The following is a 23837-nucleotide window of genomic DNA, read 5'->3' on the forward strand; positions in this document are numbered from 1 at the left end:
GGTTTTGGTCCTCTGCACCCAAGTGGTAGGAGACCTGGATGGAGCTCCAGGTTCCTGGCTTCAACCTGGCACAGCCTTGGCCATTGCAGTAACCTGGGAAGTGAACCAGCAGATAGAAGATCCTTCATACCCTTGTACCTTTCCAATAGGTCAATAAGTCTGGCAGAAGTGGGGGTGAGGAGGAGAGAGAGAGGAAAGAGAGGGAAGGAAGGAAGGGAAGAAGGTTGAAATCTGGGTACTAGGATCTGTCTCTAGGAGCAAGCTTAAGATGCAAGTGACTGATTTTGGACATGTTCCAGTTGTGATCTTTTAGTTGGAAAAAATAAAATTAAAAAAAAATAAAATATAATATAAAATATATAAAATAAAATATAAAATAAAATGCCAAAGTTGGCTTAGTTTTATGGGAATGGAAAGTTGAGACTGTTTCTGTCTCAGCTTTCCTTGCTTTTCATACTGCCATGTCCTGCCAGTCACCAGTTCCCAAGTTGATTTTGAAAGTCTTTTGCAAATAAACTGTTCACAGCGTCTTATTTCCATATAAAACATGGGTCCCTGTTTCCCTCTATGCTTCAGTAGTTATTATCAGTGGGAGGGGAAATGGAGTAAACTGAGCTCAGAGAACTTGAGAGGCATTTTAGCTGCTTAACTCAAGATGGAAGGAACTGAGTTTTGGAATCAAAGGAAGTGTTGACTGCCTTTCTTCCCCAGGAAAGCGGGGAGGCCTCAGTCACATCGCCTTTCCCTGACTGGCCCCTAAAAATAGATTGCTCTGCACGGATGCCGTTCTGTTCCCAGGCCCTTCTGCTGCGCAGTGTCCAGCACTGGAATGTTCCTGCCTCACTTCTTTGTTTTTCTAATGAAATCTCAGATGTGCTAAGATAGACCCAGAGGAGATAATAATGAAGCCTGGATTTTGATCACTCAGATACAGTAATTGGTAAAAAAATGGGTTGTAAAATAACTATTCTCTTGTTGGTGCAGAATTTCAGAAACTCTGGAGGAGTGTCACTGTGGATTCAATGGATGAAGAGAAAATTGAAGAATATCTGAAGCGACAGGGTATTTCTTCCATGCAGGAATCTGGACCAAAGAAAGTGGTGTGTAGTCTCTAGAAAAGTCGTTTAACCTCCCTCTTCCTCTGAACCGTTAGCCTGCTTCCTGTTCCTTCTGAGGAGCAGGTAGTCCTTCTCGCTTCCAGCTTTGTGTCCTAGATTTGATCAGATGCAGTTCAGAGCATGTGTGCCCTATCATGGCCCCGTGGTTATGCTCCTGGCTGCTGCTTCCCAAGCCTGGCCTCCCTTCCGGTCATCCTCAGCTGTTTTCAAGTCACCCATTCTTTGATCTTTAGCCCTCTTTGCATACTCCTCCCACTTTCCATGAGAAATCTGATCTTTATCTGTTAGGTCTGCTAGAATTCAGATTTATTCCCCACACCCCTAGTTCTGCAAGCTTCGTGCTCTTGGTGCTGGTCACACTGAATTGTCCCCATTGATTTTCAGGCTCTCCTCTGGAAATCAGATATTTTTGTCTTTTTCACCTCTGGAATTCTGCTCATCAGAGACCTTAGTACTCAGTGACAACTTGAAAGTTGCCTTGTTCTGACTAATCACAGTCTGTGTGGTCCGAGAACAAAGTCGGCACGGGGTGTGATCGACAACCACATTGACTGTGGCTGCGCTGCCTCTCCTCAGGGCCTAGGCCCCCTCACACTCTGTAGATTGATTTTGCCACTTTTGTGGGGTATGTGTTTGTTAAATGAATATTTGAAACTCAGAAATGGAAGATTTATTGCCAGCAGTCTTTCCATGGAGTGATGCAGTTTCAGCCTTCATGAATTCCTGTCACTAGCATAATCCAGAGGAACTGTCAACCACCGTCAGTAGCATACTGTGTTATATATGGCATTTCAGAAATGTATTCTGAACCATTTCCTCTTTTATACTGTGAACATCTTCAGTGTGATGTTTGAAATAGAGCCACATGAGCACAGTGGTGCCCAAAACGAGCTTGGCTTTGAGCTGGTCAGGCTTGTCATTTGGCCATTCCTTTGAGGGCGTAGAGTGATGAGGAGTCTGGCAAGTTTGGCAGGGGCCGGAGCCATGAGAAAGAGGGCACAGCAACAGACGCCACCATCTTGCCAGGCCCACTGTTGAGTTCCTTTCAGTTGTGACTGGTGTTAATAGTTTATAAGAGACAGTAACCTTAAAAGTTTTTCTGTGTCCATCCACCACTCAAATTTGCCGTATCTCAGTAGTCCGTCATATGTAGTTCTGGTTTTTTTAAAACTGGTGATAGTGAATGTATCTGTAAGCCTAGTAATGGAGCAGGTACAGATTTTCACTGACTCTTACCTAACCCTATCTGGCAGGCTTTTGTGCAGCCTACTCATTTCCAGGGAGGTTTGCATGTGTCTCAGGCCAACGGAAAGTACCTGTCTAGCTTCATAGTGGGGTGGGGGTGGGTGTATGCAGTGCTGAGCTGCAATACAGGCAGGTAGCTCTAGACCCTGCATCCTCTGCTGCGGGGTTCTCGGCACCCTGGCCCTTGGAGTAGCCATGGTTTCTGACTGTTTTTACCTTTTCTTGTAGGCTCCCATTCAGAGAAGGAAAAAGCCTGCCTCACAGAAAAAGCGACGGTTTAAGACTCATAACGAGCACTTGGCTGGAGTGCTGAAAGATTACTCTGACGTTACTCCTGGGAAGTAGGGATGGATTTGTTCTGAACAAAGAGTTACAGATACACAATCAAGATCTGTCTTGTCAACGCTTGGGCTCTGAAGACTCACTGTCTTCCGTTCTGCTGCTTAGGGCTGAGGAGATCAGCTCAGTTTACAGAACAGGTGCAGACTTACCAACCTCAAACTCAAGCTTACCGGGTAGGCTAAAGAAAATGTGACGTTTCCTGTAACCGTTATGTCCTGGGAGGAAGACACTTGGCGCGGCATGTAGGTGCCTTTGCTGTTTGTCTCTACTTCCACTTGGTTCCTGGTTCCATTTTTTTCTTGTTTGTTACTGTAGAGCAGGTTGGCAGATAGTCCTGAATGCAATATTTGTTTATTCCAAAAGAACATATTTATAATAAAATCATTGTAGAAGGGTTTCAAAGATGTGAGTGAATTCCGCTTAATTCTTCTGGTTCTGGAGTTGGTGGGAAGCAGTTGTGGCCTGACTACCAGGGGGCTGTCTGGGTTTCCAAAAGAATAGACTCTGTACTGTGTGCTCACAGTTGGAACACAAGTTAAGCAGTAAAGGTGCACTCAGTGCTATTGTTCATGGCTCCTTCCAAAACTATAGCCTCATGGGTAACAGGCATCATGCCCTGACGCCATCTTGAATAAACCTGGTGGAAATGTCCTCTGTTGCCCTGACTCTTCTCTGTGTGAGGCCGTATCACAAATGTGTGGGTCCTTAAGAGTTAGGATGACTTACCAGAAATGGATGTGGCCACTTGTGCCTTCTGTGGCAAACTACTTTTGGATAATTTGCTGAGATATTTTACACTTATTTATTTTGTTTTAGGACTCACATCACAGAAAAAGCTTGCTTCTCAAGTCTGCAGTTAGGGTGCCCTCCATACATGTTGAAGCACCTTGGTTTAGTTCCTGGCTACAGCGTCCTGCTAATGCAGACCTTGGGAGATAGTGGGAATGGCTCAAGAATGTTGGGTTTGTGCTAGCTGAGATGGGATTAGATTGAATTCCCAGTTGCTGGCTTTGGCCTGGCCTGGCCATTGTAGCCATTTAGGGAGTAAGTTGGCAGGTAAGACTTTCTGCAGTAGTAACCTCCTTTCTATTTCCAGATACCAAAACATGGAATGAGAGGTTATAAAACTGAGGGGCTTATAGTAGGTTAGAACACAGGAAACTCAGATTTCCAAAGAATTTTTTTTAAGTTAGGATCTCTTCTAATGTGTTGCTGCAAAAAAGTGGCTTTTTCTCTGAAAAGAGAAAGGCTAAAACTAGTTTTATCTCAAAACAGATGTCTACCTTAGTAGTTTTATTTATTTATTTTTAAATCGAGTGCGAGCACATGCTCCTACCCACTGGTTCACTACCCTGATGCCCACAATGACCAAGGCTGGGCTGGGCTGGGCCAGGAACCAGGAATCAGTGCCGATTTCTCAGGGACTCGGCCACTTTTCCATCACCACTGCATCCTGGAAGCTAGAGTCAGGAGCTGGAATATCAGACGCAGGCACACAGTGCAGAATGTGGGTGTCTGCCTGCCCTCAGGTGAGTATTTGAGTGGCGCCTGCACTGGATCCTGCTTTGTGGACTAGTCCTGGACGCCTCCAACACTGCCCTTATTTTCCAGATAGACATCAGGGCCTCCATCACAGACTAAGAGAAGTTGCTTTCCTGCTGCTTGGGTATTATTAGTGACTTTTCCAGGGAAGCGTAAGCTTACCAGGTCTTCATGGACTGAACTGATAAAGGACGTGTCTTGCTTATTTGTGACACGGGGAGACTCCATAGCTTTTCCTTGTTTGTTTGCATTTTCTTGTGTTCAGGATTACCCCTATTGGCTACTGCAGGTAAGGCATTTCCTCCTTCGGATTGTGCTGTCTGGTGACTTGTGTGGGGATGCAGTCAGCTTCTGTAAAATACTGCCTCAGGAGCCTACTTGTGATCTGCAGCCATAATGAAGTGACTCTCTTAGCAGCTCTTCTGGGTGTCTGGAAACATTTACCAGAAATTCCAAGTTGAAGTTGGGTTCTTGCCTCTGCCTGTTCCTGCTGGGTCTGCAGCCATTTAGAGGTGAGTGGGAATGGGCATAGCTGGGGTGAGGTAAAAGGCCACGACAGTTGGTAGTACATTTGATCTATAATTCATCACAATCATAGGAGGCTTTTAGGGCCTAGCAGAGAGAAATGTACTTGAGCTGAGGCAGAGCGTAAAAAATGAACATTTGGCTGCTGCTGTCACAGCCTATTAAGTGCGTCCAGATGATGGGAGTCCCCTGGGAGCAGAGCAGCACTCGATACCTGCTGAGCAGAGCATTAGTGGAATGGCCATGCAAAAGCACTCGTTGCGTGCTGCCCCAGTGTTCACAGGAAGGGCTGAGAAGTCAGCTCTGCCTAGCTTCTTCTATGAGCTGTTTGAAATCACATAGCAGAGACCAGCATCTGGACTTCTCAGATCCCTGTGGATCTCCTCAGCATAGATGATGAGACTGGGTCCCCTCTCTCCTGCAGCTGCTGTTTTACTTTGAATTGCATTCTTTCAGGGAGAATATGGGGATATCTTGGGGTCTGTTATCCAGCAGATGCAAGCAGCGTGCTTGGATGACACGGAGGACTCTGGTGACACACAGAGCTTCCCGTGGGGCAACTCACTGCCCAGCGTGTCCCCTGTGGTGTGTTCCTGGGAAATGGTGGGGTCTGTGGGAGCCAGGTGGTGGCAGAGGCCTTTCCTGCCCACGTGTGGGGCAATGTGTATCCGTGGGCCATGATTTAGAAATCAAGGGACGACTTCCAGCAGAAATAATGTGGCCTGTCACTGTTTAGGTGATTGGCCAATAATACCACTGTGAAACTGGTGAAAACTCTGACTTCTGGTAGCCATTCTCTGCAGCCCCCAACTTCCCGGGATATTTAGTGCAGACGCCTCTGATTATTGTTATTATTTAATTTGAACCCTCTTTTTGCTGTATGTAGACTTCTTGCTCAGAAGACAGGTTTGGGTTGAAGTTGAGCACCTGGCCTGATCAAGTTCTAATTAGGTATTAATGAGGATGGTGTAAGAATTGCGCTTAATATTTCTCCATGGACAGGTAGAACCAAGGGACCTACTTTTTCTCTACCCTCAGGAGTGAGACTATATATGTAAGAATGGAAGGCTACACGGTTTTGTTTCTGCTCACCTGGGAAATTGTGGTTCATATGTGTGAGCCCCTCAGCCCCACCTCCCCAGCTGCAGTAAGGCAGGGACCAGTGCAGTGTAAATAGCTGAGGTGGAAGCAAGAGCATTTAGGGATGTCTCAGGACAGCTGCAGCTAGGGGGTCAGTGAGAGGAAGTGGTCTCCTGGTGTACTGGTATATCTGGGACAGAGCTAGACAGCAGAGCCAGTGCCACTGCAGGTTCTGTAGCGGTGGCAGATAAAAGTTTGTGGCAGTTGAAGAACTGTTGGAGCAGGAGGGAGCTTAATCAAATTGCCGACTGGTAGTCAGTAGCCCAGTGTTAGTGGAGCTGTTTGAAGAGTTGTGTTTCAGTACACCTCATATTGTTCAGCCTTCTAAGAATGTTGCAAAATATCACAAGACAACATGTTAGGATGCTGTCTTATGGTGATGCCTAGAACTGGGTGAGGGAGTCCTTGCATGAAACATGGAATGCCTTTGTTCTAAACACTCAGAAACGAATAGTTGATTCCTATGTCTGCATGCCACAGGCACTGAGAATTCTTGTGTACTGAATGGACAATTTAGCTGTGCCTCTGTCATCTTAAGAATGTTTCTTAGGGCCTGGTATAGTGGCCTAGTGGCTAAAGTCCTTGCCTTGTGTGTACCTGGATCCCGTGTGGGTGCCCGTTTATATCCTGGCTGCTCCACTTCCCACCAACTCCCTGCTTGTGGCCTGGAAAAGCAGTTGAGTACGGCCCAAAGCATTGGAACCATGCAGCTGCATTGGAGACCCCGAAGAAACTCCTGGCTCCTGGCTTCAGATCAGCTCAGCTCTGCCAGTTGTGGCCACTTGGGGAGTACACCAGCAGATGGAAGGTCTTTTTCTCTGTAAATCTGACTTTCCAAAAAATATATATAAATAAGGTTTTGTGGGTTTTTTTAAATAATTTTTTTAGGCTTCATTACACAGTACCAGTGCCATGTTGGGGGCTTGGAGGGATGGTGCAGTAGTAATTTTGAGTTAGTCCATGGAAGCAGGGCTGGTATCACACAAGCACTGGGTCCAGGGACTGAAGCCTGGATAAATGGAGGCACCACTGGGTTTTGCTCTGTTTGATTATCTGAAAGGTAGAAAATGACAGATCTTCATCCACCTGTTCATGCCAGGATTGCCTGCAACAGCTTGGGGCTAGTTAGGCTAAAACCAGGAGCACAGAAGTCAACCCAGATCTTCTGTGTGGGTGTCAGGGACCCAAGCACTGTAGGCCATCTTCCCACTGTCTCCCCAATGTTGTGCATTTTCAGGGATCTGGGTGGAAAGCAGAGGCAGGACTCAAACCCATACACTCCAAGGTGAGCTGTGCCAACTGACCCAGGAAGTAAACTTTGACTCTAAGGATTTGGTAAACTAACTGTAAAGATTTTAAGGTTGTATACCCAGATTTCTTTAACTGTAATTACATTGCAGTGGTGGAATGCAGTTTCTTAATTACATTGGTTCTGTCTTTGCAAGAAGTTCATTTTGTCATGACCTGAGGTGATGGACGGCTTAGTTGCCATCTTTCTGGAGCCCACAAATTGGGATACGTTGTACGGAACAGATTGGCCTTTTTGTATATCAAAGTCCTGGTTCTAAAAGAAGTGCTGTACACATTCAGCAGGTAAGTATCATACTGTAACAAAGTTCACGTTCACCTGGCCTGTTAGTGGGAAGCACATACTAGGTTGGTGTCACCCAAGGCGTCTCTTGCATGTCACGGATGCCCCTGAGTTTGGGAATGACTAGAGGAACAAGGTTCCAAACTGGGATCAAATGAATAATTCACACTTATGGAATTGAAGTTTGTTCCTAGATAATTGCACTAAAGTATACCAGAAAAAGCCAAAAAATCACAATGGTTAACAGGAAATTGTTCTGAAATATGCACTAAAGGGGAAATGAAAGCATTTCCAAGTCAGTTGCACCTCATAAATTTGGCCAAATACAAGTCCAGCTTATAATGGGGAAAAAGAAAATCATGGATGTGACTACTGAGCCAGAGGCCAGCAGGGATGGGAATGTGGCCAGGGTGTGTTGGTGGAAATGGTCACTCACAGAGCCCCGCTTGGCGTGGTGTTGCGGCCCACAGCTAGATTCCTTGAGCAGCTACGTGTTTCCTCCAGGTAGGCATCATTCCTAGGGCATTACAAGACCATGACTGTGACCAGCTTGGCAGGGGAGGGGGCAGTCTCCTTTGAAAATGGGATGCAAGATCCCAGCCACAGAGCACGTGACTCCTGTCAGTGCCCAGCAAGACCGTGAGCTCCAAGTGGCCGTGGCCATGACTTGGCATTGGGCAGTCTGCTCAGGCTCCTCTGCGGAGGGAGGACAGGTTGGGGGAGTGCATGTAGATGTTGCTATCTTGGCATTTATCACAGGAAACGTTTCTTTTCCATCAGCAGAATGCTCCAAGTGCCACTTTACTAGAATTAAGATTTTGAGCTACAACCTGTAGGCAGTGCTGGATGTGGCAGCGAGCTCTGTACAGAGGCTTAGCAGAAGGGTATGCAACTCTACCCGAAACTCCTGTGGCGTCTGAGCTACTGACCAAGTAAGTGCCTGCCGTCATAGAGAGAGGGGTCTGTCACCCTTTGTTACTGTGGCTCCGTGCATTAGCCCAGGAGTGAATGCTTAGCTCTGCCAAAGCTTGAAATGGAAGGAAGTCAGCCAGTCCCCAGTGTGCATTGTGGGACGCCCTTGACTGACCTTGCAGAAAAGAATTTGCCACGCAATGGTATGACAACTGGAATAAGCACTTTATTTCTTTTAAAAATGACAATAAAAAAGTACCTTTTACCAGTTTATAAAAGCACAATAGACCATGAAGTGGCTGTTTTCCTTAGGAATAATACAGGACTCACCAAGATCTCAGTGGGTCCTGGGACACCTGAGCGGGCCTGTCAGAGCCCCCAGGGGCTGCCTGTCCTTCCCCCGCATGCAGGGGAAGAAAGGTTTCCTCGCTTCTGGCCTGGTTTCGTTTGTTTTTGGCAAAGACCTTTAAAAGCTTCTTAACATCCTTTACTTCTAATGAAAGAAAATGAAACAACCCCACACGAACTCTATAATCATTAAAGCATTGAAGTTTTCAACAAAACGTGAGCATATCGGTAAGGAGGCTTGTGATCATGTTTAACTATGTCAGCAGTCGAACATTCTTAGAGCATTACAGCTGCACACGTGGCTTTGGTTGACGGGGGATGGTCATGTTCTCATGGGACATGGCAGCACAGCAGAGGAGGCACTCCTGCTCCAAGGAGATCCCAAAGCAAGCTCAGCAAGTGCTCATACCACAGCCCCCGACAGCTTGGTCTCTACTTGCTGGGCACAGGGCATCTCTGGGCAGCAGGACCCATTGAGGATGGGTGCTGATGGGCCCATCAGGTACCAAGACTTAGGACCCCGGCTCAGACTGACCATTGGAGATTCGTGCTGCCTACAGGGCTGCTCTCCCAAACCACAATGTCCTCCCAAACGAGACAGGACTTAGGGAGGTGAGTTATACAGGTGGGTCATAAGCAAAACAAAATGCAAAAGCTGGCACATGGCGCACAGTTTGGGTGATGCACCTGAGGCTGCCAGGGCTTTCTGAACCCACGCTGTGGTCAGGAGTTCTCTCCATTGCCCAGCTGTGAGTGCACTGCTCGGCACAGGCCCTGGCCGCTCCCGATTGTCTTGCATGGACATCCTAGCTAGAGGGCTGGGATTAGAGGGAGGGACTTCACGCAGCAGAAGCAGTTCCTAACACCTAACATAGCGTCACTAAGCTACCCTGGACTCCTGCCAGGCAACAGGGTCCTAAACACATCCACAACACAACGCTGGACATTTTGATAATATTTAGAAGCATGCCTCAAACATGCAGCTTATTTTAGAGGAAAAAAAATAGATATTCTTAATTACAAGCATTCAGAAAGTCAAGCACAAAAACTGTGATCCAACCAGTGTGAGATCATCCATCTGGTCATACGTAAAAGGTTTGGTATAAAAATACTCACTTTCTTGGTATTACTGTTGACTTCTTTTACGTTGCGTTTGAAAATATCTCAACTGTATGGACATGAATGTCAGACCATGCATTCACAAATAACAACACACTATTTCTTAGAGTTATACAGTGTAAAAGAGTAAAACATTTTTATTATATTTTTTTTCTTCGAGAAAAACAGATGTGTGATAGAGGCTGTGGCAAAGTCTTGACGGGCTCAGTACTGGGCAAGGTCTCTTGAAGCCTGAAAGAAAGAAACTCTGTGAGGAGAGTGGATCTCAGGGCGGCTCTCCTGGCTGCGTCGCTGTGGGTAAGAGGAAACCCAGGGGACTTGAGAAAGGAAAAGTTTATTTTGGTGCAAAAGATTGTGAAACCCATGCATAGGAGGGGTCTGCAGAAGGTTAATGGGAAAAGCATGAGGTTTCATGGGGGTTTTTTGCACCAAAATAAAGTTACATTTTGTTTTCCAAAAACTTAAAAAAAAAGATTTATTTTTATTGGAAAGGCAGGTTTTAGAGAGAAGGGGAAACAGAGGAAGATCTTCATCTGTTGATTCACTTCCCAAGTGGCCTCAATGGCCAGAGCTACGTCAATCTGAAGCCAGGAGCTTCTTCTGGGTCTCCCACGCGGATGCAGGATCCCAAGGCTTTGGGCCGTCCTCGACTGCTTTCCCAGGCCACAAACAGGGAGCTGGATGGGAAGCAGGGCTGGCCAGGAATAGAACCAGGGCCCATATGGGATCCTGGCACATGCAAGGCAAGGACTTTAGCCACTAGGCTACAGAGCCAGGCCCAATCCCACAAAGTTTTAAAATCACCATTCCCTAATATTGTAAGGAAAGGTTTCTAATTATTTTTTTTTTTTCCTGCCACAACAGAAGACTCTGCGGGTATCATTGAAGTCCTTCAGGTCCTGCCAAGGGAACTGAGCTGAGATTTCCTTAGAACACATCTCAGCTCAGTTCATTGCCTCGGTTTGTTGAATTGCAGTAAAGGATGTACTATAAAACATCTAGTACTGTCACTCCACGGTTTTTTCCACAGCTCCTAAACCCCTTGTTTTCCTGACATCCTGCCCAGATTTCAGACTCAACCTTGAGTCATCCTGACTCAACCTTACACGTAGTTGCAGCAAAGGTAAGTAAGCATATAGAACTCTGTATAGCTTCTTCCCTGTGCAAATAAACATTTCCCTATAAAGACTGTAATAACCCATGTGATTCTGCAAAGTTAAACTCACCTAGGGGAATGTGTGTTTAGCAGTGAATCTCCAAATCTGAGTCCTTCTTTCAGGCAAATCCTCAAATACAGCTAACTGGCTGCTGTTACAAACTGCCCTGCAGTCCCGTGCTGGCTGCCTATGGGTCTGAACTGTGTGATTCGTGCATGATAGTATAAACACATGGAAACAGTCACAGCCTGAAAGTTGTAGGCCCCAATGTGAGGATCGTCTCTGCAGGATGGAGCAGCTCGGCAGCTAGCCTGAGGTGTTAATAAAGCTTGTCTTGGCACACCAGTCTGATGGTGCCCACCACAGAGAGTGGCCAGACAGTGTTCCCACTCGGGTTGCCTGAGGCCTGACGCCAGGCACCATCTCTGTGACCAGCTGTTCCCTGCACTTGTTCGGGGTCCTTGGCAGGGAACCTGGATCTGCTGCTTCCTTTGCCTCCCAGGGGCACCCATCACACAGTGGAGGCCGCCAGGCTCAGTCCACAGGGTCTCTTGGCAGTGCCCAACCTGCTCCACCCGATCTGCCCCTAGGTGTGAGCAGCCAACACCTCCTGACCCAGGCTGCTCCAGGCAGTAACGGCCACTATACCTCTTGCACACGCGTCTAATGGGTCCCAAGTCCCCACTGCCTAATGCAGCCTTCTAGCCTCTCAAAAGCCGGGGTGCACTCAGGAGTGCATGAGTACACTGGAGCCGACTGCAGGTGCTTCCCTGGCTCTCGCTGTCCTTGTCATCTCCAAAACCAACTACCTTCTTCAGCCCCAGAAGTCATCCCTTGCACACAGAGCAGCAGTCCAGATGTCTGGGTTGCAGGTCAAATGAAATGGGCGGGGGGAGAACCTGCAGATGGAAGTGGTCAGTGCTGTGACCTGAGAGCCAGGAAGCTGCCTGGGTGCATTTGGGTGGCCGCCAGCCTGAAGGCATCTTGAGCACACCCAGTTCCGCCTATCAGGGCAGGAAGTAGCCCAGCCTGACAGGCCAGACTTTGCTCCCTTCTCCCGGGCCTAGGGTGGGAAGGGTCTCCCTAGTTGGGCTGATCAGAAAGGCTGCTGCTTTTTCTAAGTAAAAACCAAAACCTGAGAGGGTGAGGGAGAGGGGGGAGCCTGCAGTCCCTGGAGCTCTGCGTAAGTACCATGTAAACGCAGTTCTCACATGGGAAAAGAATGTATTCCAAGAGCCATAACCGTTCCCAGCCTGAACAAAAGGTCAGAGTGTGGCTATTTCAGTCCCTGTAAACAAGGAAAAGCGTTAGCTGGAAATGGGGTTCAAACCCTGGAATGCATTCACAGGGACATTTTAAAGAGCATCCAAAGGCAGCCGGGAACACAGAGCACCACGGTGGCCCAGGGAGGCCTTCCCCACATGGGGCCAGCTGGGAAGGTGGGGACCAGACCTTGCTTTGGGTCACACTGGCCTACTTCCAAGTCATGGAAGATGTCCCTGAGGCTTCATGGTATGCTGTGGAAGTCTGCAGTACTTGACCTCATGTGGGCACCCAGGTGCTTACTGGTGACGTGGCTGCTTTGCTCCTCAAGCAAGGCAGATTGTCCAGGTGACCCAAAAGAATGTGCCTCCTCTGTCCCAGCCCATCGCTTAAGCTCATTACCAAAGTTGTCTTCCTCAAGGCCCTCCTTGACATTCATTCCCTTTCACCAAGAGGTGAAAGTAGCCTAGCGGCTAAAGTCCTTACCTTGTAAACAGTGGGATCCCATATGGGCGTGGGTTCTAATCCCATCCACTTCTCATCTAGCTCCCCGCTTGTGGCCTGGGAAAGCAGTGGAAGACAGCCCAAAGCCTTGGGACCCTGTACCTGTGTGGGAGACTTGGAAGAGGCTCTGGTCTCCTGGCTTCAGATCAGCACAGCTCTGGCTGTTGGGGCCATGTGGGGAGTGAATCAAGGGACAGAAGATCTTCCTCTCTATATGTCTGACTTTCCAATAAAAATATTTAAAACAAGAAGGAGCAGTCGCCTCCATCCAAATGCAGATAATCACGGTGCACATCATGGATAGTCCACCTTTACAGCTGTCCCCTGACACTCATCTGTGATCGCACAACTGGGGAGCAGACAGGAAGGCTGCTGTATCCCTGGCTGCGGAGTCCCCCTGCCAGTTCTGCATAGCACTGGCCCAGCCCAGCTCTCATATTCAGAGAGCCCACCAGGTTTGCACTGACCTCAGGTCCTGGGGATGCTGGATTCACTTAAGTCTGTGCTCGGCTTGCTTGCCGCATCCTCTTCACTGCTCAATGAAGGGTGTGGGGGTAACTACCATCCCTGTCTTCCTCCAGTCTGGGTGGCTGTTCCAGCGCATGGACTGGGCTAGTGTGCCTGAGCCTTGTGTGGCTGATGCTACAGCTGCTTTCCCATGCTCCCCATTCACACTGGCTGACATGCTGCTTTCCAGAAACCTGCATGTGTGGCTTGGAATTGGCTTTTAAGTTTCCCCAAGTTTTACTGTGGGGCCAGTGTCTTGGGGAGCCAGCTTCCCATATGGGTGCTGCATCTTATGGCCCAAGAGTCTGGGTTCCTGCACCCACATGAGAGACCTGGAAGCAGCTCCTGGCTGTGGCCTGGCTGCTATCTGGGGAGTGAACCAGATGGAAGATCTCTGTCTCTTCCTTTTTCTGTAACTGCCTTTCAAATAAATATTTTCACTCTGAAAATATGGAATGCACACAAATAGCATAAACACCCAAACCCATGCTGTTCCCGACCAGGTGGGCTATGAGGGCGTGCCACGCTTGCCATGGTGCGCACTTCTGAGGACAAGCAGAGGCCAGCACTGTTCTCAGTGTGCTGCTGCTTGAGCCCCAAATGCGGCCATGACCTGGTTGGCTGGAACTGCCTGCTCCTCTGTCCTGAGCAGGAATCCTGCCCTCCTTTCTGACTCATCCGTACTGGGCCCTCACACGGATGAAATTTGCCACCTTATTTGGGCTGAGACACAAACTGCTGTTTGCCTGGCCCTGGCATTCCCGCTGCTGGCAGCTGGGCCTCCCAGAGACTCAGAGAAGGACCGGCTCACCCTACTCTAAGGGGACCACAGCCAACAGGACATATCACCAAAGTGCTGTCCGCCCGAATGCCCCAGGAGTGATGCAGTGGGGTCTCTGAGAGTCCCACAAACTCAGTCCTGTGCAGGGAGAAATATGATGAGGCCCACATAGCAGTCTTCCCACTCGCCCATCAAGAAAGGGCTGTGCCCAAATCACAATCAGATTAATGAGATGGGGAGCAGACCTCCTCTGAAATAGCTCAACAAAGCCGTTCATCTCTCAATAAGTGTGCTGGGATGGGAAGGGACAAGCTGCTGGTTGCTGGGAGGCAGCCTTCCTGGTTGACCAGATGCACAGCTGCCAGGCTTGCCTGGGATGGCCTCCCTGGAGGATCTTGCTGGTGGGCACCAGAAGGAGCCATCATGACATCACCTGGCCAGGGGCCGCTCCCAGATTTCCCAGGTGTCACTGGCAGAGGGTTATGCTCAAGCCAGGGCCCTGCTGCCACACCAGAAGCCTTGTTGTGCAGTGAACTTTGGAACTCACCAGTACGCTCCAGTTTCGCAGAACAGCTGGAGCACAGGAGCCACCATGGAAGATTGCATTAATACCCACAAGACAGATTGCAGCCGCCATCACACACCTGGGAACTAGAGTGGAGGGAGAGAGCGCCTGTTAGTGTGGTAGCCTCCACAGCAGAACACTCTGGACACAGAGCTGACACAGCCAGAGCTGAAGGGATCCAGGGCCTCTGCCATTGAGGCCCAGCTTTCGCTGCCTGGGATGGTGTTTGGCACAGGAGTTCAGCTGCTGCTTGGGAAGCTGGCCTTATGGTGCAACGAGGCAAGCCACAAGTTAGGACGCTTGGAATACCTGTCGTCAGATCTCTTACTTCTCACTTAGCTCCCTGCTAATGTGCTTTGGGAAACAGAATGACAGCTCCAGAGCCTGGGCCCCTGCCAGCCACACGGGAGACCCTGACAAATTTCCGAGGTATTGGTTGCAGGCTACCCCAGACCTGGCTGCCACAGGCATTTGGGGGAGTGAATCAGTGAATCTTTCTCCCTGTTGCTCTACCTTTCAAGGACATAAAAATAAATAACACAGCTTGGGATGCCCACAGCCCTTATTGCAGTGCCTGGGACTGAGTCAGTTCTACTTCTGATCCAGCTTGTTAGTTTTTTATCTATTAATTCGAAAGGCAGAAATGGGGAGAGACAAAGACCTTCCATTTGCTGAAATGGCCACAGTGACCAGAGGTGGGCTGGTCCAAAGCCAGGAGTCAGGAACTGCACCCACAGGGGTACAAGGGTGCAGGGGCCCATGGATTTGGGCCATGTGCTGCTGCTTTCCCAGGCGCATTAGCAGTGCTGGATTCAAAGTGGAGCAGCCAGGACCGCTGCCCATATAGGATGCTGGCACCACAGGGTTTACCAGCTATTGACCCAGTTTCTTGCTAATGTACACCTTGAGTGAAGTTCCTCGCTCCTGGCTTTAGTTTATCCCAACAATTTGAAACAAACTCGAGGATGTAAGATTCTATCTGCCTTTCAAATAAGTAACAATACTAAAACAAAACCAAAGACACTTTTTAAAAAAGGAAAACAATTACTTAAGAAGGAATGACCTTGTATTAGGAACTAGGAGTGGAACTGAGGACTGAGTGGAGTGAGCAGAGGGTGACTCTGAGAGCTGGATGGGAGGCTGGACCCAGACACAGGCAGCGGTCATGCTCCCAGGCTGCCTGGCCCACCGTACAGGTGCTCACACCCTGCAGCCCCATGACTCTCCAGAAGCCCCCCCGAGGAAGGCACAGGAGCCTTCTCCATCCCCCAGTAACAGTATGGGGTCCCAGTGCACACAAGTAGCCACCGTTGGCCACACGGGACCGTGTGCTGCCGCATGCACCAATGACCGGAGCTTGCTGTAAGCTGTTCCTGGAGAACAAAACCCCTGCGGCATAACATGTGTGAGCATAGCCGAGAGACTCCCTGGGGTCTGAGCACGTGGAAAGACTGGAGGTGCGGGGACCAGCGAGGCGTCCATTTTTCATATTCCCCCTGCAGGCACGGACGCCTCCCAGGACAGCAGCAGTCGTCATGGACGCTGGGCCCTGCTCCGAGCTGCTGTCCCTCCAGCATCCACTGTGGCTGCACAGCCTCTGCTCCTCCACCTCCACCCCACTCACCCCAGCCCTGCAGGCACAGAGGCATCAGCCCCAGACCCTCCCGGTGAGCCTGTATGCCTTCCCAGCATGCCCCTCTAAACAAACAAAACAGCTTTACCCAAAACAAGGATTGATGTGGTTTGCAATACAGGTGACACTGCCCCCACCCCCCATCCTTGCAGGTGCCTTATTGTGGCTCCCTGATCTACTGATGCTAATTACTGTTACCAGCTCCACTGTGTTTCTGTCCTGAGAGGCTGACCTTCACAGAGCAAATGGGAGCAGCAAGTCCCTTGTGACTTGCCCTGGTCTCTGGGCACAGTTCAGCATGACAACACAATACTTGGGCCTCCAGGAGAAGGCAGAGATGATGGCAGGAGCCACAGCAGCCATCTGGGATGACATGAAGACCCTGAGCTCTTCCATCCTTTGCAGTCCCCTTTTAGGACAAGTCTGCTGCAGGGACCCTGAAACTCACAGCCAAAGAATGGCAAGGCTGTTGCCCTCCAGGCAAAAAACAGGGAACCAACAGCTCTAGACACTTCAGTGTTGCCACTCACCCCACCCTTCTAAGTCTGAGTCTGTAAGGACATGTGGTCACAATCCATGGCCAAGGAAATGTTACGAGTTCTTCAAGAACAGCCCTCCTGCACCCACCAACTCTAAAATTCTTCCCTTTGCAAAAAAAGCTGGTTGTGTGTGTGTGTGTGTGTGTGTGTGTGTGTGTGTGTGTGTGTGTACAGCACAGTGCAGGCCAATCCTCTACCCTGGGGAGTCAGCATCCCATATGGGCACCAGTTTGTGTTTTGGCTGCTCTGCTTCTGATCTGGGTCTCAGGCACAGCCTGGAAAGCAGAGGAATATGGCCGAAGTCCTTGGGATCCTGCATCCAAAAGCAGCTCCTGGTTCTTGGCGTCACATCCCAGGGTCCTGCCCCTGCCCACTGTGGCCATTTGGGGGACTGAATCAGCAGATGGAAGAACTCTTTGTTTTTCCTTCTCTGTCACTCTGCCTTTCATATAAAAATCAGCAAAAAAAATTTTTTTTAAGGTATATTTGTTATTGGAAAGGTATTAACTTATTAGAAAAATATACGGAGAGGAGGATGTTCCATCCGATGATTCACTCCCCAAGTGGCCGTAATGGCCAGAGCTGAGCTGAGTTGAAGCCAGGGGCCAGGAGCTTCTTCCAGGTCTCCCATGCAGGTGCAGGTCCCAAGGCTTTGGGCCATGCTCCACTGCTTTCCCAGGCCACAAGCAGGGAGCTGGATGGGAAGTGGAGCTGCCAGGATTAGAACCGGCACCCATATGGGATCCTGGTGTGTGCAAGTCAAGGACTTTAGCTGCTAGGCTACCGTGCCAGGCTCCAAAATAAGTAAATCTTAAAAAATATATAAAGACCTAAAGAAACTTTGAATAATGGTCTCTAAAGCGTAAGGAGCTAGTTTGAGTGTCTGGTTCACTCACTGCCTTCTCTTTGGCACTAGGCCATCAATTCTGATCCCTGTGAGGCGGGGCGCATGGGAGCAGGCCCGGATGGCACTCTGCTCTGGTCACTGCCTCCTGCACAGGCGTGGCCGCTGCTCTTGCTCTGCGCCTGGCCAGGACATCTCTCCAGGCAGAGAGAAAACAAGTGGGGCAAAGAGAGGGGTGAAGACCGGGGAGAGGAAGAGGTGGAGAGCCACGAGTGCCATGGTGGTAGGGGCCTCTCCAGGCCTTTAGGACAGACTGGCTTTGGGCGCACAAGTCCATTAGCTCATTGGCACCACTATGTCCAATGCAAATTTACATTTCCCCAGATTATGTCACCTGTTAGCTAGCTGTCCTGGAAAGGACTTGATCCAAGAGACTAGCAGGCTGGAGCCACACTTAGCTGGCTCAGTTCAAGACAGGCTGAGAAGCTACCCCCTGCTCCTCCCGACCACACCCCGGTGTGGGAGGAGTCTGTCCCCGGTCCTGTGTGGCTCAAAGAAGTGCATCACCAGCAGGTCACAGGACACAGTTTGGGGCAGGCGCTTTTAAGGGTGAGGCGGCTGCCAGCCCTGCATGTCTGGCTGATAGGCAGCCCACGAGGAGACACTGGCAGCTAGACTGACAGGAGGAGGCCTGTGGCTCTGAATAGAGCCTCCACAGCTACTTCAAGATGGCCACCTTTCCTTGGGCCCTGCCACCCTCTGGCAACCTCTAGGCCAACGTGAAGGGTCCCCCACCTCTGCAGCTTCCCTGGCACCCTGCACTGCAGTGGCCTTGACTGCCAGGTCCACAGCACGAGCCACCAGGGCCACATGGACTTCACAGCTCAGGGTGCTCTCAGGGCAGCCACCTCTTGCTCAGCACCATCCTCCCACCCTTCGCAGCCTCTGTGGACCCAGGCTGGATGTCATAGGGCTACACAATCAGGGGAGGGAAGGCAGGGCTGGGCCTGACCTTGGCAATGATGGAATCGAAGCATGGATCAGCTTCCACATTGGCGGTCACCAGGAGGAAATGGCCCCGGAGCAGGACCCGGCAGAGCCTTGACAACACCCCAAATCCTACAGATGGTATCCCAGGGCAGGTTGAATTCCCTCTCTGAGAAAGCAAACTTTTGCATTTTACACAATGGTAAATCGTGAAAACACTCTTGTGGATGGCTGGCTAAGTATCCATTCTAAAGACTCTTAAAGTATGACTGCCAGGGCCCCACACCATGGCCCAGTGGCTAAACTCCTCACCTTAAACGTGCCGGGATCCCATATGGCACCAGTTCTAATCACAGTGGCTCCACTTCCCATCCAGCTTGTGGCCTGGGAAAGCAGTGGAAGACAGCCAAAAGCCTTGGGATCTTGCACCCACATGGGAGACCTGGAAGAAACTCCAGGCTCCTGGCTTCGGATTGGTGTAGCTCCAGCCATGGCAGCCACTTGGGGAGTGACTCAATGGATGAAAGATCTTCCTCTGTCTCTCCTCCTCTTTGTATAACTGGCTTTGCAATAAAAATAAATCTTAAAAAAAAAATACGACTGCTATTGGCTGATGCTGGTGCTTCATTCCAAAGGATACCTGCAGATACACCTCACAGTAAGGAACAAACTCAAGTAGCTCTAAAGAAAGAACCTGCCACACTGGCCATAATAACCACTTGTTTCCATTGTGGCTAAAAGTGTAGGACACAGCTTCTGAATGCATGCTTCATGTCTTCTAAGACTTTGGGAAAACAACAGATTCTTCAGTCCCAGACACCTGTAAGGAACTCCACGTAACACAGCTTCCCGCTTGGGAGCATTTGTGACATGTGTGGCACAATGAATGGGGAATCTTGCAGTAACTAGGGCCGTGACCCTGTGGACTCTGCCTGCAGTTATCCAAAGCCCTACCCTGAGGCAAGCCGAGTCTGGGGTCAGGGGGTACCAGACACAATTCTAATTGCTAGAAGTTGATGACTGATGTCAGAAAGTGCACAGCATGTCAGCCTTCAACCTCTTAGTGCCACCAGAGCCAGAATTCCCCCCAGCCGGCTTCTCAGGCTGCCAGATGGGCTAATGCAGCTGCTGCTGTGCAACCCTCCCCACTTTAAAGACTTCTTTATTTGAAAGGCAGAGTTACACGGTGAGATCTTCCAACCATTGGTCCACGCCCTACATGACAGCAAGAGCCAGGATTGTGCCAGACTGAAGCCAGGCACCCAAGGATGAGAATCACCCTCTGCTGCTCTGCCAGGCACAGAGGGGGGAGAGGGCTTGGAAGTGGGCACTGTTTTGAGTCCAGGATGCTCCACTTCTGCCCCCTGCACGCACATGGGAGACCTGCATGAAGCGCCTGCCTTCGGCCTGGCTCCACCCTGGCCACCGTAGCCATTTGGAGAGTGAACAAGCAGGTTTTCTGGAAGACCTCTATCTCTGCCTTTAAGATAATCTTTAAATTTTTTAACTTTGGGTGGCCCTTGTCCCCAGTTCATACACCAGATTGAGTTTAGAATAACAGTATTTTGTTCTTAATAGAATGTGCTTCCCATATATATGGGGGGAAAAAGGCTCTGTGAGGCAAAATGAGGCCTAAAGTGGTTCACAGATACGAATTTAGGAGACTGTCCCTTCAAGGGTAGGCTGCTAGAAGCAATGCACTACCTTCACTATAAAAAAAAAAATCAGAATTAGATGTGTGTGCATGCAAGGGATGTTAATCTAACACACCTCTAAGACCCACAACAGAAACTACCAGTATGTGGAAGATCTCTCTTATGCTATGTAAAGCTTGAGGAAGGTTTTAGTTTAATGTTGGCAGCAGGTAAACCACAAAGTCAGAAAAAAGTCTGACCTCTTCTGGAAACCAGCATGCTTCCAATAGCATCCACAGCTCCCTGGAGCCCCAGTTTGCGATGCAGAGGCACACCACGGCCATGGGGGAATTCCTCTGAGCTCTGCCAAGGCCAGCAGTCAGCGAGGAGCACTAAACGTGGCAGTACAAGGGAGGAGCGCAGGTGCAAGCAGGTGCCCTGCCCCTTCCCGGTTGAGACCAGTTACTCACACAGTATTCAGCAGAACTGACGGGACTTCCAGCCCTGAGAAGTAGCCTCGGAGGGAGGGAGCCAGCGCATCTGCAAAGACAGGTGGGCAGAAGCTGTGAGCCAGGAGCCTTACAACAGCTTTCTCCGAGGGCCCAGGGAACAACATTAAGGCCACCTCCTGAGAGCTCCCACACACCCAGATGAATAGAGGAGAGCCTCTTTGCAAGGCCCATGGGGGTCAGGCCACTTGATGTGGTGGCCCAGTGGATTCCCTTCTCCAAACTCACCTTGGGAGAGGCTGCCTGCTGGTTTTCAGAGCAGGGTGTGGATACATGTGCCTTCTTTGCAGCACTCCTGGCCCTTTGCCCACTGCACCCTGGCCAAGACTTCTGCCACTGCCACTCACCTTTTAGAAAAAGGGTGTGGCTTCTCAGCATTGAGAGCCCTTGGCTCACTGCATTGAGCAAAGAGACCTGCAACCTGCATCTCTCCTAGATTTGCACAGTGGGAGGCCTGCCCCCAATACAAGCATGTTGGTGAGGGACAGAATGCACCTGCCAATAGTGGGGAGTGGTGGCTTGACCTTCAGACTAAGCTGAGACACCCATGTTCCACTGCTCCTCTTTCACTGGGCGGATACTCCTACCTGCACAAGGATGAGCAGCCCAAGAGCAGAGAGCTAGCTACACATTAGTGGGGCAGTGGGCACAGGGGAGGGCTGCAGGGCCCCCAGGCACCAGGATGTATGTGGAGGAGTCATCCCCTCCCCCAAAGTTGCCGTGGACAATGTGGAGAGGAGGTCCATGAGACCACTCGGAGCCCAAGGATTTGCAAGGATACATGGAAAGGCTCAGAGCCCACCTTCTATTTTCCAAGTAGGCAAATGGGCTGCCATCTGGGTATTCTAGAGCCCAGTGGGCCAAGCCTGGGAAAGAGGCTAGGACCAAGCTCTGTGAGGTGCTCTGCCTTGACCAGGAGAGCTGGCATGTCCAGAGAATGGGCCCTTGGGAAAGCCCCCATGGCTTGCCTGGTCTTTAGCACTGGTCCACACAAGTCCTTGCCATTTCTTACCACCCTTTGGGCCTCTGCAGCAAATGCAGTGCAGGGTGGACATGTGGCCCGCGTTTGGGAAATGAGACTTAAAAAGACCAAGGACTTCAGTTGAGCTTCTGTCTCCACCAGAAATCCACCGGAGGCCTTTGGTGTACCATGTCTCCTCCAGGAACCACGTCAGCTGCCACGATGGCCTGTGGGGTTTTCCCTACTCATGGGAGTTGGGAAGTCAGAAATGCACAGTCCTCTGGGAACTGAGGGACTGGGTGGTGCACATGACCAAGTGAACAACAGAGAGGAGAGCTGTGGGGTTCAGGGGGGAGTGGAGAAGGGAGATACAGGAAGAACAAAACATGTACCTACCCACGGCTACGGCTTTGTGCATCTGATCCACTTGCTCACTAAGCACAGAGCGGGGTTGGAGCTGCCTTCCTGAGACAGGTGGTAAAGGATGGGCCAGGGGCACAGAGCTCCTGGGGCTGGAGAGGGGCTGAGCACCTAAACACACAGCAGCAGGGGACAAGGGGGAATGGGGCTGTGTGCACCAGGGTCAGGGTGGAGCGCAGGTGTGGCAGTGGGTGGGGCCCCGGGGCGCTGAGCGCCGGCCAGGCCAAGCCACGATGGTGTGGAGAGGAGATACAAGAGGAGGGTGGCCTAATGGAAAGGTGAACTGAGGGGTGGGGGAGCTGGCCAGCTCCCTAGCCACGCCTAGGCCACCTGCTGGCAGGTACCTAGAGCCCAGGCAGCCCAGATAATTCACAAACATATCACACCAGTGTGCCTGGCAGCTGGGTGTCGGCAGCCCCCAGGGCTCCCTTGCCTTCCAGCCCCAGCAGGAGGGCCCTGGCCATGCCTCTTACCAGGCAGCTGGCCCAAGGCAAGGGGCCACTCTGTGCTAAGCTGCTCGGCACTGTAGAGGAGAGGACTGCTCTCTTGATTGCTTTGGACTGCTTAAACCACAGGAACCCAGAGGTCCGTCTGTGGCCATGGCACTCAGCAGGAGTTACGTCTACTTATTTGAACCATGTTAGTCAAGGCTGGCCTTTAAGGCAACAGTCCTCAACATTTCCTTATCCCGTCTGTAGAAAAACACCCAGTGTGCCATGTCTCCTCATACACACACATACACAGACACACACATGCATGCACACACCAACATCTCATACAATGCCAGGGGCTTCCCTTTTACTGTGGTTCATTCATGGTGTGGAAGGCCAGGATTTGGTGTGCCTAAGAGGCTGAGGCATGCCAAGGGGACACCCAGATTCCTGGCTCAGCTCATGATGGATCAGAACTGGGAGACAGCCACAGTGGGCTGGGGCCTGCATGGGTACTTTCTAGGGAGCAGTTGTGTGCGCCCAAATTCAGGTTGATCTCGGCACCAGGCTCTAGAACTAGCCCATTCCTCTGGAACACAAGCAATAACCACTTGAACCACAGGCATTTTGTTTGAGTGACAGCAACACCGTCTCACAAGAAATGAATGAATCCGTTTTTAAGGCACAGAAGATTCTTAAGTAGGTTTCTACCACTATGGCCAGAAGGGAGCCCTGAGTCCTCCTGACCCTTGGAGGGACTCATACGAGTTTGTATCAACTCTGCTCCCTCCTTCACACCTGACCCTGCGTGGCACATGCTGCTCTGAACAACAGCCCCCTCCGCTCCCCATGTTTGATAAAGCAGACACCAAGCACCAGGAGCTTGCTGCCCAGCTCAGCCATCCCCAGATTTCTCTATCTCCCAAGCTGGCACACTCAGGGCATGGAATACAACTAGCAGCCCTTGCTGTTAGCTTGATAACCAGGACTCATTGCTCAGGGCAACAAAATGAGCCAGTATTATCTAGGCCAAAATGTCAAGACAATGAAGGTGACCTGGACCACTTCAATCACACCAACCCCTGGATGAGGTGAGCAGGGACATCCTGGCTGGAACAAGGCTGTGCGCTCCACAGGGGTGTGGTACTTGTTAGAGCTCCCCTTTGGGGTCTGGGCAGAGACAAAGGCCACGTGCTGTGTCCTGGAAGTGATTCTGTCTC

The 23837-nt window shown here is 50.3% G+C and overlaps 2 protein-coding genes across 3 annotated transcripts in view; one reads left to right on the plus strand and one right to left on the minus strand.

The window, feature by feature from the left end:
* The window catches only part of GTF2E2 (general transcription factor IIE subunit 2), a 69158-nt gene extending 66055 nt beyond the window's left edge, over positions 1-3103 (plus strand). For both annotated transcript variants that reach the window (XM_040994224.1, XM_040994223.1), the window contains 2 exons: positions 985-1100; positions 2592-3103. In XM_040994224.1, coding sequence (XP_040850158.1) covers positions 985-1100; positions 2592-2708 — 233 coding nt within the window. In that variant the 3' untranslated portion in view covers positions 2709-3103. The remainder of the gene's footprint in view (positions 1-984; positions 1101-2591) is intronic.
* A 5525-nt stretch (positions 3104-8628) lies between these two features.
* Positions 8629-23837, minus strand: part of RBPMS (RNA binding protein, mRNA processing factor) — a 168749-nt gene continuing 153540 nt past the window's right edge. The window contains exons 7-9 of the mRNA XM_040994227.1: positions 20767-20836; positions 14642-14745; positions 8629-10113 (exon numbers count right to left, since the gene is read on the minus strand). Of these exons, the coding sequence (XP_040850161.1) occupies positions 20774-20836 (63 nt within the window). The 3' untranslated portion in view covers positions 8629-10113; positions 14642-14745; positions 20767-20773. The remainder of the gene's footprint in view (positions 10114-14641; positions 14746-20766; positions 20837-23837) is intronic.

This window comes from Ochotona curzoniae, unplaced genomic scaffold (assembly GCF_017591425.1).
Source record: "Ochotona curzoniae isolate NIBS_2020 unplaced genomic scaffold, NIBS_Ocur_1.0 contig_899, whole genome shotgun sequence".
Lineage (NCBI taxonomy): Eukaryota > Metazoa > Chordata > Mammalia > Lagomorpha > Ochotonidae > Ochotona > Ochotona curzoniae.